Source organism: Argiope bruennichi, chromosome 3 (genome assembly GCF_947563725.1).
Source record: "Argiope bruennichi chromosome 3, qqArgBrue1.1, whole genome shotgun sequence".
Lineage (NCBI taxonomy): Eukaryota > Metazoa > Arthropoda > Arachnida > Araneae > Araneidae > Argiope > Argiope bruennichi.
Window position 1 is genome coordinate 54,761,344 of NC_079153.1, and position 14,836 is coordinate 54,776,179.

The 14,836-nt window shown below is 30.3% G+C and overlaps 1 protein-coding gene across 1 annotated transcript; it reads right to left on the bottom strand.

Annotated features, from left to right (window-relative positions):
- Positions 1–3,028: 3,028 nt before the first annotated feature.
- LOC129962845 (uncharacterized) lies at positions 3,029–4,351 on the bottom strand. Its single transcript, XM_056076844.1, has one exon. It carries the CDS (start codon positions 4,349–4,351, stop codon positions 3,029–3,031), a length of 1,323 nt encoding a protein of 440 aa, XP_055932819.1.
- Between the last annotated feature and the right edge of the window lie 10,485 nt (positions 4,352–14,836).

Here is a 14,836-nt window from a genome sequence, read left to right on the forward strand (position 1 = left end):
TCAAGGTCAGGGTGCTTAATTGTTGAGAAAATTTTGAAATTATTGGATAGGGTGTAAAGACAAGAAATGGCATAACAGATGGATTACTCTACGTGACTGCATATTTCATTGTTACAGTCAGCCAGTATCGAGATTTCAAAGGATTGTTGCTTTTATTCTAAAACTAAAATTTTTTTCTTCTACCATTTGTGACATATTGATTTTGATTTGTGCCAACTCAATTGAATCACAAATATGACGGTTCATGCAATTTAAAATGCCGCTGCATGCTATCATATGATATATTGTGAGAGCACTGCACTTTTTCGAATTTAATTGAAGCTACAACATTTCAATATAATTTGCAAATAAATTATTCCATTGTAAATAGCTAATTAAATGTAAAATTTTAGTTTAATTATAAAGCATTTGATTAAATTCCTATTACATTTCAGGCTGTTTATAAAATTATAAGATCTGGCAACATGTTGCTTTTAAATCAACAAGAGAAGACAAATAATTGAATTATTATTCGTACCATTTATCGTAATAAACTCTTTGATAAAATACTTTCATAAATATTCTGCGATTCCTTATTTAAACTGAAAGAATAATCTTTCAATTTCCAATTAAAAGTTGCCCTTTATGTTCCGCAGTTTCGTTTAACAACTAACAGTCTTTCCGAAAGCTTTAGCGACTTCTGAGAGTAATTAATTAATTAATTTCTATGGCAGAAATGTAATTAATATTACTTCACTTTTATATGGAAATAATGGTACTCTATATAGTTTATTTCGAAGTGTTTGTACAGCGCAAACAATTGGCCTCATTCTCCAGGCAATTCTATCCTTTGCTGCCATTTGAAAAACACAACATATTAATTAGAGAATAGAAGGCAAGTAAAGTTATTCATTTAACTAGAAACATGTTTCAATTCATCTGAGGGAAAACAGATGTGTGATTAATTTGTATTTATTTAGGTTAATTATTTTCAGAAACAATGAAACTGTGTGTCACCACTTTCTTTTCGAAAAATTGTCTTTAACGAATGCAATTAAGAAACTTTTTTTTAAATTTTCTCTTTGTGGTTTAATTGTATAAGGGGATAAATCGAATACCCATTCGAAGGAAATAATGCATTTAAATTATTATGTAGGAAATACTCAATTCCTTTAAAACCAGATTTAAAAGTATAAAAATTTAATTTTTCTATTATAGAAAGCAAGACGATTGTTTGGAATAAACTTTAACGATTTAAAGCACCAAAAAACTGATTTAATTAACAGCGGATATAACAAACTTTATTAGCTCCTTTTTATAACAAGTATTGGTACAATGTGTTTAAAAAAGGAATTTTTACTTGCAAAATTAAATTTTTGTGTGGAGCTCTAAATTAAATTTCACTTTCAGAAGTTATTTTAATGAATAAATATTTTTTGAATGAGCTCTTCTAAAATTCATTTCTTTTTCTTTTTAATGCTATAAATTTAAATGTGTTTGAATATTTTTTTCAAAATATTAACAATTTTTTTAAAAAAAAATTACAAGATTTTTAAATTATATCAATTTTGCGATGAAATTCAAGCCGTCTCCATTGTTTCATGATATATTTAATCACTGAATTTTCTTCTTTTGTTGAAAACTGAAAAAAAAATACATTATCAGATTAGTCAAGATAAGTATCTGAAAATGGAAGTCTGCAATATTATCAACTTTCGAAAATGCTTTCTATCTTCTCTTTTATAGTTTCTCGAAAATATAATTTTCATTATATCATAGTTGGATGCTTTTGTTATATCATTTAATGATGACCAAATTTAGATTAGCTCTTGATTCTCTCATGAAATGAATTTTATATAATTTTTTTAAAATGACTATTGGTTTTTAGGCTGATTCTGTAAGGATTTATAAATATAATTAGTATTTCATTATTTTGTCTCATTTCTTTTAACAAAATTTAACATTCTTTAATAGGAGACTGCCTGTGCCCGTCACCGCACTAATAAAATAAATATTCTACAGATGAGCTTATGTTATGTTTCTTTCAAATAATATTCTCAGGCAAAATCGCAGCTGTATGCAAAACGGTCACGTCAATAGAGTAAAACACTAGAGAATGGACCTTCAGCTCTGAACAATAGCTATAAAATCAACTTTGCTTGCCAACTATGGCTCCTACGGCGCTACTGAAACAATCGGGTTTCCGTTACCGGTGACTCCCATAGCGACCAATGAAAAATCATTGGTCGTCATCAACTTGTTTATTACTAAAATGTGTCATATTTATACGTGACAATCACCAGTATAGAAGCTAATTCAGAATAATTTCAGTTTTGGGAGAACGCCACATTTTACAAGTGATTTAATCCTTCAATAAGAATCTATTAGTTAGAATTTAAGTACAAATTGTATATGCTTAAATATTGGAATTAATTTTGCAAAGCAGGGGATCCCTTTTATAGGCAACACTGCAGTAGCAAAGCTTTAAAATTACAAAGCAAAAATTTTAAATTATAAAATTAAGTGTGGCATGTTAGGATTAACGCCAAGAGTAAAATCTCTCGGAAAAGAAAAAGTACTAGAATAATAAATAAAAAAACAATATAAGGAATAAGAAAGTATCAAGATAATTTTAATAATGTTTTCCTTTCGGAGAAAGTAAATTAATGTAGCATCGGACAATAAGAATTATCTAAAAATAATTACATTTTTGAAAATAAAATTATAAACAGGAAAATTTTATGATTCATAACGTCATTGATATCTTTAGTTATTTTGAGCAAAAAGTAATCTCTCCATTTTTTTCATTTTCGGAAGATAGCTAACTAAGCCTTCAATGCTCTGACTGAATTGAGGGTCTAGTGCAATTACTATTACCTAGAAAATAGAAAAAATAATTAAAAAAATTTTCTTTATACTTTTTAGTGCTTTTTATCGTTTTCATATGAAAAATACTTTGTATCATTATAAAAGTTACTTCTTGTGTACAGCCGATCACCCCTTCACCACTGAACGAGTCTTCTTCTTCTTTCTAATCCCCTGATCGGAATCAGATCAGGTCCATGAGACCATTCGCCTTCAAACCATCAAGGACATTATTGGGGCTATGAAGCAGGTTCTCCCGGGAAAAGCCAATACAGCGAAGCAAATGCTCAGCAGTGGCCTCGCTTGAATTGCACTTTGTGCAGATGGGGAAGGTCTTGTTCCCACCGGAGAACCGAAGAGACTTGAGGTGGCCAGATTTAAATCTAGACAGAGCCGTCTGGTCTTGTCTAGCACCGCCAAAGCTCAGAGAACCACCAGGGCCAGAGCCAAGGTACCAAGGATGGGAAGGTGGTAGTTTCCAAGATGAGTTGACAAGGGCCTTACTTCTGGAACACATTTCCTGGAAAGTTAAGGGCTCAGCAGAATTCAGAGTCAGGGATGAACCCTTCTTAGCCAGACTATCGGCAATGTCATTATATTTAAGGTTTACATGAGATGGTATCCATTGAAAATTTATAGCGGAGGACTTGGACATCAATTTTAATTTTTCAAAAACACGGATGCCTCTCTGGTCTACAATATTCCTCCAGTTTTCTAAGTACTGTATGACGCTACGACTATCAACTAGAAGCCAAATCTCACCGATTAATTGGTGATCTAAAGAAAAGCCCAGAGCCATGTCAATGGCTATCAATTCTGAGCCAAAGACGGAACTAAAGTCAGGGTTGCGCTGACTAAGGAAAGTCTCTTCATTGCCGGATTTAATTACAACCCCACTACCAGTGTGACCATTTTCATCTTTACTACCGTCAGTATAAATCAGTACAGCTTCAGATGGGATATTATTGATTACTTCAAGAGCAGCTTGTCTTAGAAATTCAGGATGTTGAGAAGATTTATTAGTGTAAGTCAATAGTTCTGTATGGAAGTACACACCGGATAATTTGTCAAGAGGGGAAGCAATAGGCTTTAGAGAGTTAGAAGAAACAATGGGTTGCAAAACATCTAACTTTTCAGCATGTCCAAGAGGACTATACCTCTTCAACCTCTGAGTGTTCTTCCCACCACAGAGGAAATTAGCGGTTCGATGTTGAGAACGGTAGCTATAAAGTTTGCTAAAGTACTTTATAAGATTAGGAATACATCTATCCCTCAATGGCTGTAAGTCAGCCTCGTAGAGTACGATGTTGGATGGCGTGCTTCTGCGGAGCTCAGTGATAATACGAGCTGCGCTGAGCTGAACTCGCTCTAGTTTCTGCAAATTGGTATTCGAGGCAACATGATATATTTGAAACCCGTATTCAAGAACTGGGCGAACCAAAGAAATGTATGTAGTTCTTAGGGTCTTAGCATCTGCACCCCAGTCACGTCCAGAAATAAACTTCATAACGTTGAGGCGAATTTTAGCCCGGTTAACAAGTGAGTCAATGTGTTTATTGCAAGAGATCTCAGGATCAAGAATAAATCCAAGATATTTAGGGTTTTTTTTCACAATGTAAAAGTAAAGAGTTCATATAAATTCTAGGACTATAATTAAATAGCTTCCTATTAGTCGTAAAAAAGCCTGTAATAGATTTACCAGGATTGAAATGAAGTTTATGGTCCTCCGCAAAATCCAGAATATTCTGTATTGATTTGTTTAAGCTTGTCTCAACAACATCAATACATGAACCACTACACCAAAGAACAATATCGTCAGCAAATAGTCCAATCTTGCAGTCACCAGGGATCACAGATTCCAATCCAGAGATGTAAAGGGCAAAGAGGGTTGGGCTCAAAACAGAACCCTGGGGCACTCCCTGTCTTTAACGATAGTAACTTGAAAGCGTACCATTATAGTTGACTCTAAAAAATCTATCTTTAAGGAAGTTGTTAATCCATGAGAGAGCCCGACCGTCAATAGCAAATTTTTCATATAACTTATTGATTAACTTATACCTCCATACTTTATCAAATGCTTTATCCAAGTCCAACAAGACTGCAATAGTATGGTTGGTCGGCTTATTATTATGGGCATCTCGCACATGTTGGGCAAAATATAAGATTTGGTCTTGAGTACCATGCCCCCTCCTAAATCCATATTGTTCACTCGGCAAAAGATTATTAGTAGCCAGGTGAAAGTTGATACGATTCAAAAGCAGTTTCTCAAAGAGCTTGCAGACAAAATTTGTCAGTGCAATTGGACGATAACTGTCTGGGATGCCTGCAGGTTTATTAGGCTTCCTAATGGGAATTACAATAGCACTTTTCCAATTTCTCGGTAGCCTGCCAATTTTCCAAGAATGGTTAAAAATATCTAGTAAAAGTTGCTTTCCGCAATCACCAAGATGAGCAATCATCAGCCCATGCAAACCGTCAGGACCCGGGGTTTTTGCAGGATCTACTTGTTTCAAGACCATTTCCAGTTCTTCACGATCAAAAGGATCATTAAACAAAGGGTTTTTTGATTTAACCTGGCGGCAGCGATGCGCTGATTTCCTAGCCTGGACTGCAATAAATTTATCGTCCTGCACAAACTCAAGATCGTTAGCATGACAATAATGCCTGCCAAGAGTATCCGCCGAATCCCGGTCATTTAAAGGTAGAGAGGTGTCTTTTGAGTCGATACAATTCGATTTCTCGTATTGTGGTTGTTCTCCATCAATAGCTTTAGCCAATTTACATAACTTTGTGTTTGAGGTCCCAACATCTATGTTCTCACAAAGTTCTGTCCATCTCTTTCTTCTTGCACTAGCGTATAACTGTTTAATATCAGCATTCACTCTGTTGAGCTCTATTCTGACAGATATATTGTTGTGTTCAAAGAGTTCCCTAGAAAGATCATTTCTCTTGAGAATAAGAGGTTCCACCACAGAAAGGTCATCCGCAAAGTTTCGATGGTGATCCTTAATGTTTCCTCTAGGAATTGCAGCTTTGGCTGCACTAATGATGGTTTCTCGGAAGAAAGACCATTGCCCATCCAACTCAGTGCAAGGAGTTACCTGTTCAAAAGCCTGCGCAATTTTAGTACCATAGAGGTCCCAGTTCGCCTTTTTGAAATTCCAATACTTTCTCTCAACTACTTTTACATCTGATGACTGATTTAATTCAATTAAAATAGGTAAATGATCACTTCCTATATTCTCTAATACTTCCCATTTTCATTTGGAAAACAGATCGGCACTAACAAAAGAAACATCTAAAGCCTCATTTGTTGCATAGCTATATGAACTATGAGTTGGAGAACCATCATTTATACACATGAATGCTTTATCGTCGATAAAATTTGAAAGATCAACACCAATCTGGTTACTTGTAGAACAACCCCAAGAAGTATGTTTGGCATTAAGGTCTCCTAAAATAAATGTATGTTCGTCAGTGACAAGAGATAGGCCATCGCACAATCCTCGCCCGTTTGGAGGTAAGTAGGTGTTGAAAATCTTTATTGGTTCTCCATTCCAATTCAGAGAAATACCCTGTATTTCAAGATCACAGTCATTATGGAGTTGACCGATATTGATGACCTGGAAGTTTGCCTTACGTATTAGAAGGGCCAAGCCACCACCTCCTCTATTCAATCTATCTTTACGAAAAATATTGAATCCCTTTAGTTTCAACTTAAAGGCAGTCTTGTATTTAATTTCTTGCAGAGCAATAATTTGTACTCTGTGTTGATCTGCTAGTTTCAAAAGGTGGTCAAGTTTAGCTCTAGTAGCGCTAGTACAGAGCCCATTGATATTGCATTGCAATATTCTCAAAGGCATAGTTCGTTTAGTTTTGGGTGGAGACTGTAACACATTAATCGGTCTGGACCCTCTGCCTAAATCCAGATCGCGTCCCTTGTTAACCCGCGCGACGGACGATGCGGTATTAGAAGCTAAAGGCGAATCCATCATGAACAAAAGGGAAAGGGGGACGGCTTCAATTGGTAGCAAACTACCTAGAGCACCCAAGAAAGGTAGAAGTCCGACTTTGCTCTTTTCACCTCCTAGCGTTAGCTGGATATAATGGAATGGCCTTCACGCCTTGGGTGGCCCTACCAGGAGTAAACTCCCGACGTACTTCACCCATTCCATCCAGAGACACCCCCCCCCCCGCCACGGTGAGGCTGCTGGGTAGGACTTTGGGGGGGACTGAACGAGTAATAAATATATATAATTTAATATAAAGGGACCTGTGGGGATTTTCTTCAATGATTCCTAATGTTTACTTTTGTTTATGAAAATTACTTTATATTAAATCACTAACATTAATTTTCTCAATTTGTCAATGAATTTTTTTTTCTACTAACATATGGAATCGCAAGTTTTTATTCCTAATGACAATTTTTTTGATTTTGATATGAAAATATTTTATATTTGTTAACATTGATATTTCTTATAAATAACGGGAATAAAGTATAAATAAAGAGGAATGAAGTTACCTGCGATTTTTTTGGATTCTCACTGCCTTTTTTTTCAATCTTAATATAAAAAATTCCTTCTATTCTATCGTTAACAATATTTTCTATTGTAGATGAATTTCTGCATCGGTTTATAGAGTTCACTATGATTTTCAAACAACCAAAGAAACAAATAGTACCTGGGTTGAAAAGAAACATCAAGTTTCGTAAGTAGGAAAAGTTAGAAATTCTCCATCCTAATTTAAAGAATTGAGAGTTCTTTTTTTCTTCTTACAATTCCAAATATCTTCTGTCTGGATGATTTCCCTTACATATCTCGGCATTTCATTCACAATAAAAATCTCCGGTCGTAAAAACGTCTCTTAAAATATATCACTGGAAAGCTATTCTCTAATCTTGTAATAGCATTATTCCAGAAAACTGGAGTTTATGCAACGAAAACTACTGACCAATTTGCCGAGAGAAAGTTCTTTTAGGAAAAAAAGATTTATGGGCGGAGGAATAGAGTAAGTAATCAATAAGTTCTGTCTCTGTTTTTGAGCCATTTTCTTTTCTACTGTACCTTTCTTTTTTAACAAGTTTTACATTCTCCTTTTGAAAATAATGGCTTCTAGAAACCTTTTTATCCTCTTTTAGTTTGCCCTATTTTCAATCGTCATAGATTCACTACTCTTCATTCCTTCTATGCCATATTCTCCAATGTATAGAAACAGGAATTTTCTCCATTTTGAATCGCAGTGCAACTTTATTTAAATGTTGTCTGCGTTTCATCATTCCACACGTTTTATTGTCTCGCTAGAAATTTTGACAAGCTCTGCAGAATTTTTTAAAATATTTTTTATCGTCTGATTCCTTTTCGAAATGGAGTTTGCTGCATTCTTTTTCTTCCGAGCTACAGAAGAAATGTTATTTCTTGGTATTACATTTAAAATTGATCTTCTTCAGTTTGTGAAAGTTTTTAGAACTTTCATTTAAATGTCAACATTTGTTTTTTAAATTTACTTAAAGATACTCTTGAAAGCATCTATATAAAAATATAAGAAAATAATTATTTTAGAAATTTAATTCCTAATGATAAGGGAATATTAAGAACTCTTCAGTGTTTATGGTGAAACTTCTTTATCTGATAAAAATGGAACATTCAATATTTATCAATGAAATAGAAAATTGCTCATATCTTTAAATTCAAAATTTTTCTTTATATTCTATGTAAACAGAACAGAATATTTTATAAAACAGGACATTCTGTTCTATAAAATATTTTCCTTGTTAATGGATCAGTAAACATGTATACTAAAACATTTGAAATTATCTTTCCTATCAAAAAGCTGTAGTGATTTTGTTATAAATTCTCGATTTCGATATTAAAATATTTCAATATAATACACAGTTTCAGCAAAGATCATCCAGTATGTGGGTATGCTATATGATCAATTTGACATTAGTGTAATATCTTCCCACTAGTGGTAAAAAAAAAATGGAGGAATGGTACAGCCATAAATGTCTTCTTCAATATCTGAATACAATTCAGAATCATGAATGCCATCTCATTATTGTCCTGGTGTTGCCTAACAACTGGACATTAATATAGTTTAACCAAGCTTAAGTCTTTACTTATTTGTGCCATTTTTGTATACTGGTTGTCATATATGGACAACTTTATAAACACTCTATTAGCAAAAAATTTCTGATAATATTACTATGATATTTTCAGGATACGATAAAGATACAATATACGCCATCGTAAAGATATTGTAATATATTTTGAGCTATTAGAGAGATGACAGAATTGCGGTTGCCTCGTAGAAATATCTCGGTTTAGGCGAGTTTAGGTGTCGTCATTGTCATTTGACCAATTCTATATCGCAAGATATGTCTCAAAATAGCTCTTATGTTGCTTTCAGATGGGGTTTTAATGTAACAGAAAACATTTTACCGTATACCGTTTTTTGAAAGAAAAAAATATTTCTGATGAATCAAAGTTTTATCCTTTCCCGGTAAAATTATAGGCAGTTCAAAGAATGTCTTATCTTATCAAATCACTGCAAGTGTGGGGGTTTATTTAGATAAGAAGTTTCTTTATCGACGGAAAATAATTTCTTCTGATGAATTGACAGAAAAAAAAATCTCTCTCATCTTCTCTATCAGTTTTAAAGTGATATCTATATAATTCATACAGGCTTAGTCAAAGACCTAATTAGCAAAGATATTCACAAAAACAAAATGCATTGCCTTGCAATAATATTTTTGAAAACAAAGAATTATGCAAGGATTGAGCCATACATCTTCAAACGTTTTACCACGTGACACATTTTTATACCGTCGCCATGTTATAACCGTGCCAATAAACAAATAAGTGACAAAAATAAACTTTGTCTCTCAAATAATTACCTTTTCAATATCGCTATTGATAGACTATATTTCACTCCATCTATGGTTTTTTTCATGGTGGCAGCAACATTAATTTTCTCCTTATGGATTGCAGTGGAATTTCATTTAAATAATGCCAGCCTTTCACCATTTCATATTTTCTTTAAATAGCCAGAAAGTTTGACAGAAGTAGCAGATTATTTTTAAAAAAAATTCTTTGGTAAATTATTCCTTTTAATATGATGAGTATATCCTTAATATTCCGTTGAAATGCCAAGACATTCTGAAACTTTGAATCTAAGAATTTGTGTATATAAAATATTATGCTCGAAATTTTTTTATTAAAATATTAAATTAGAAATTTTTTAATCTGACATATAAAAAGAATAGAAAATCGATCTATTAAAAGAATGGTCTCTCATTTCAAATGATTTTGTGTATGTACTTGTATCAGTATCATAATCTGTGTTTCTATTATTCAATCTGCTACTGTTTTTAATCTATGTGTTTGTGAAATTCTATTAAAAAATCAAATTTTTGTAGAATTAATATTTTTGTATAATTGTATGATGAGTATGACTTTTTATTGATTTCAATTGAAAAATGTGCATTAGACATTTTATATAACATTAGATATATTTTATATTAAATATTTTATTTAACTTTCTGTTTTTCATGTTCGCATAGATAAAGTATTTTAGTCAATATTTTACACCCGCCAGAATTTTAAAATTTTGTATTCATCTGCGCTTCAGATGACAATGAACTGCTTTAACATTTATAGAAATCAATTATGTCGGCGTAAACTCATAATTATTTAGTCACATTAAGAAATAGAAATTGAAATGCATGATTGATGCATTTAAATGTCGGTTACTTAACTGTGGCTTTTTTGATGGTGAATGTTAGGAAAAATCGATTTCGAAATCACATAATATTTATAAGAAATAATTAAAAATATAAAAAATATCATAAAAAATACAAATTTAAAATATAATAAAAAATACAAAATTAAAAATATAATAAAAAGTACAAAATTTAAAATATAATAAAGTACAAAATTTAAAATATAATAAAGTACAAAATTTAAAATATAATAAAAAATACGAAACTTATGATGTAATAAAAAATACGAAACTTATGATGTAATAAAAAATACGAAACTTATGATGTAATAAAAAATACGAAACTTATGATGTAATAAAAAATACGAAACTTATGATGTAATAAACAAATACAATAAATAAACTAGTTTCGGAATAAGAATAAAACTTTGTTTATTCATATTTCAAAAATGAAGATTGATGGGTTCTGTTATATTAAAAAAATTAATCTTGAAAAATTGTAAATATCTCTCAGTTAAAATTTATTTTTCAATTGCTTTTAGTATCCCAGCAGCAATTAAGAACTTTATATCGCTTGATATATATATCTATAAATTAAATCTTTATGATTTTTAAGATGTCTTTTATTTTACGTGTAAATTTTTTTTCTTGAAGTATTTTATATGTAAAAATAGAGAACTCGCAAGTTTCTTTTTTTTTTAAAACTATTTAATAAAATTTTTTAAAAAAAAAATCCATGCTGTTAGTTATGTCTAAAGCTTTATTGCTAACTAAGAAAATACTTAAATTCGTTACTTGGTTAGTTCTTTGAAATTCTTCTATAATTTTGTTTTTTGTAATAAAATAATACTTCGACATTTTTCGCTTTTTAAGAATTATTATTCATTTTTATCGATGATGCAAGGCAAATGAACTTTTGAAGTGATGAAATGCATGGAAATATATTAAAATTTATTGTAAATTTACATATTGAAAGTGGCTGAAACTAGTTAAAGAATGTGAAATAAAATCTTCTTTTGCATATTATTCTAATGCTTTCAATGTTTGGGATAATTTGTCTATATAAAGGAATAGAACTTCAACTCATAAAGAAGATCAATAAAAACTCGGATTTCAACTTAATCATTATGCAACATTCATAATCATTGTTTAATGTTTTGGAACAAACAAGATATATCTGAAGAGACTAAGAATATTCTATTTAATGTTAAAGAAAAAGTAGAAAATTGATTACAGAAATACTTTTATAGCATTAACTAAAATGATAAAAACACCATCCAAAATGATTTTCTATCATTTGGCAAAATGATAGAAAAAAATTATTTGTCAGTAAAAAGTAATAAAAAAAATTGTGAATGCAATATTGTATTTGATTTTCTTGACTGCAAAATCATAAATGGGATTTATATAATGAGGCCAAATAGAAATATTGCATGAATTATGCTTTTGAATCATCTAAATACTCTGTATACATTCTGTAAATCTTTCACAGCTTTTGGATCTTTCTTATTAAAATGTGTGCATTTTTTTACGGCATTCCAATTTTTTTCCTGATATTATTTTGCTAAAAGTAAATCAATGGCAGATGTTTTTTTTTGTTTTGTTTTTAGCCTTCTATTTGAACTACCATTATAGTTATATTATAATTACTTTTGGAGAGTAATTTTAATATGTATTAATTAATAATACTTAATTTTATTGTGAGCATGTATTAACTATATAGTTAGTTAAACGATGATTAATAATAAACCATAAATAAAAGGTTAATTAAAACAATTAATGATTTTTTGTTCAAATTTATACTAGATCAGAAGAATTTTTTTCTTATAAGTTAATTTCACCCATATAAAAAAAAGACTCTGTTTATCATGTTAATTCTATGCAGAAGATATTATAAATGTTTAAATAAAGGATCAACAGTTTTTTTCTACTCTGAAAGGACTTTTAGAATGTTTTTAATTTAAAATTAGAATAAAATTTTTAAGTAAATATTTTTTTAATCTTGTTATTTCAACCTTAATAATGAAGCTGGGATATTTAAAAACATTTTTATTAAATTAGTTACACATTTTTTTTTTGATATTAAGTAAAAACTGTTGAAAAGAGTACAAATTCAATAGCTATTTTTTTCAATATATTCATAAAAATTTCTAACATTTATTTTGTTTCTACCAGAAAAAAATTTATAAAAAAATCGTCTCATTCAAAATCTGATTTCGCATGATCGAATATTGTCACAAAAATTGACAATTCAATCATAATATAAGATAAGGATCAGAATATGCATATACAAAACCGCAGAATGTGTTCTTAAATGTTAAAATATGATAATGCATTATGAATATAAAGTTTGTTTTACTGAATTTTTAAACTTAGTTATATGATTCAAAGATTATAAAAGAAAACCGACACCCTTTTATCTACTTTTCAAAGAAAAAGAAATGTATACAAACAGAAGGGGCGTTAAAATTTATAAAAAAAAAAGGAATCAGCAGTAACATATTTATGTGTAATCTCAAGAAAACAATTTCAGTAATTGTGCACTTGTAAAGATTTTACTTAAGATTTATAAAAAGATTTAACCCTTCGCAATCGAGAGGTCATTGTCACCATTCAAGACTTTGCATCATTTTGAAGTTTTACATATTTACTTTTCAATTTTGATTGTTAAAAATACCTGCAGAATGTTAAAAAGATATAAATTAACTTTTCTGGGAAGTTCAATTTGAAACAATTACTTATTTTTATTTTTCGGAACAATAAACAAGCCATTGTATTAGGTGAATAATTTTCTATCGAATTACTTTTACGAGTACAAATGGTTAATATTTTTAACGAACATGTACCATGTATTTAATTCGTCAAATCGTACAATTTAGAAGCTTAAATATTCTTTCACAGTTTAAAATAATTCAATGCTTAATTTCATTATATAAAGAATTAACAGAATTCCATAATTATCTTTTAAATTATCCTATTTCATCAGAATTTTAAATATTCTAATATGTACGTATCCATAGCTTTTCTAAATTTTATGTTAAAGGCTTCACGTCAGATTGATTAAATAGGTAATCTCAGCTTTAACCTTCCCAATTAAAATTCTGAAAGAAGCGACAAGCGATTTCGAATGATTGAAATATTTGATGTGGTAATTCCATCGGGATACGCGATTTCGACACTGGCACTAAGATTAAACACGAGAGGACGGAACGGCATTCTTTTGAGAGAAAAAGAACTTTTATCTTGATGCGAGTTAATAGCTTGAATAAACCCGGGAGTAAAACTAAGTCGCTTAACATTATCTAGGCTTAGTGTTCTCGCCTCGTTCAGTATCGAAATAGAGATAAATATAGGAATTAAGTTCTTGCAAGAGCCAGAGAAAGGGCCTTTAGAGATGCAACAATCTTTGAGGAATCCGTGCTTACAAAATCTGTGAAGATTTCTTGCTGAATGTAATTATGTGCAGCATTCTTTGAAATGAGGTCTCTTTAAGGCTGGAAGAATTGATACTAATGAAAATGGAATGCTTTTAGAGTTGGATAATTTAAAGTAAAAGATAAAGCAGAATCATTTGGTATATGTAATTTCTTTCTTGATTTTACAATTGATTACTGGAATTTTAGTTTGGACGAGTTTATTTTTAGTTTTTTAGGCGAGTTTTTTTCCCTTGTGGTGTTTTAATAGATCCTGCGATGCATAAAGTAGTTTTTTAGATTGAATCAACATACATTAATTTTTTTCTGTAATAATATTCTTTGATGATATCGATTTAAATATGATTTCTCCAAAGTAGGAATTAATTAATTTCACCTTACATATGTTATTTTTTGGTGAAAGAAACAAGTAAAAGCTCAAAACAAAGGGAGTTTTATAATGATTGATTATAAATGTTTTGTTTACATGAGTAAAAGTGATTTACTACATGTTCCTTTCGGTTTAATTCCTTATAAGTAAAATTTCGTAAAAGTTATTTATGGTAATTTTTATGTACATTAAGTATTAATAAGGATTAGCTTTTTCAATTCTTTTTTCAAAATAAGTTTGAATAAAAAAAATAAAAATGCAAAATAAGTTTGATGCAAAAATAATGAAAATTTATTAAATTTAATAATAAGAAAAGTCTTATTTTTAGTTTACCCTATAGTGCATGATTTTTAAATTTTTTACACGGAAAATGTGTTTTGTATAGCTGCATATAGTTCAATAAAATTATTTAAGAAATTAAAAGTATTTCTTCCATGAAATTAAAATATGCCAAATGGTTACATTATAAATT

Coding starts and splice junctions, on each gene's coding strand:
- LOC129962845 (XM_056076844.1), bottom strand. CDS start 4,351: ATGAAGTTTATTTCTGGACGTGACTGGGGTGCAGATGCTAAGACCCTA.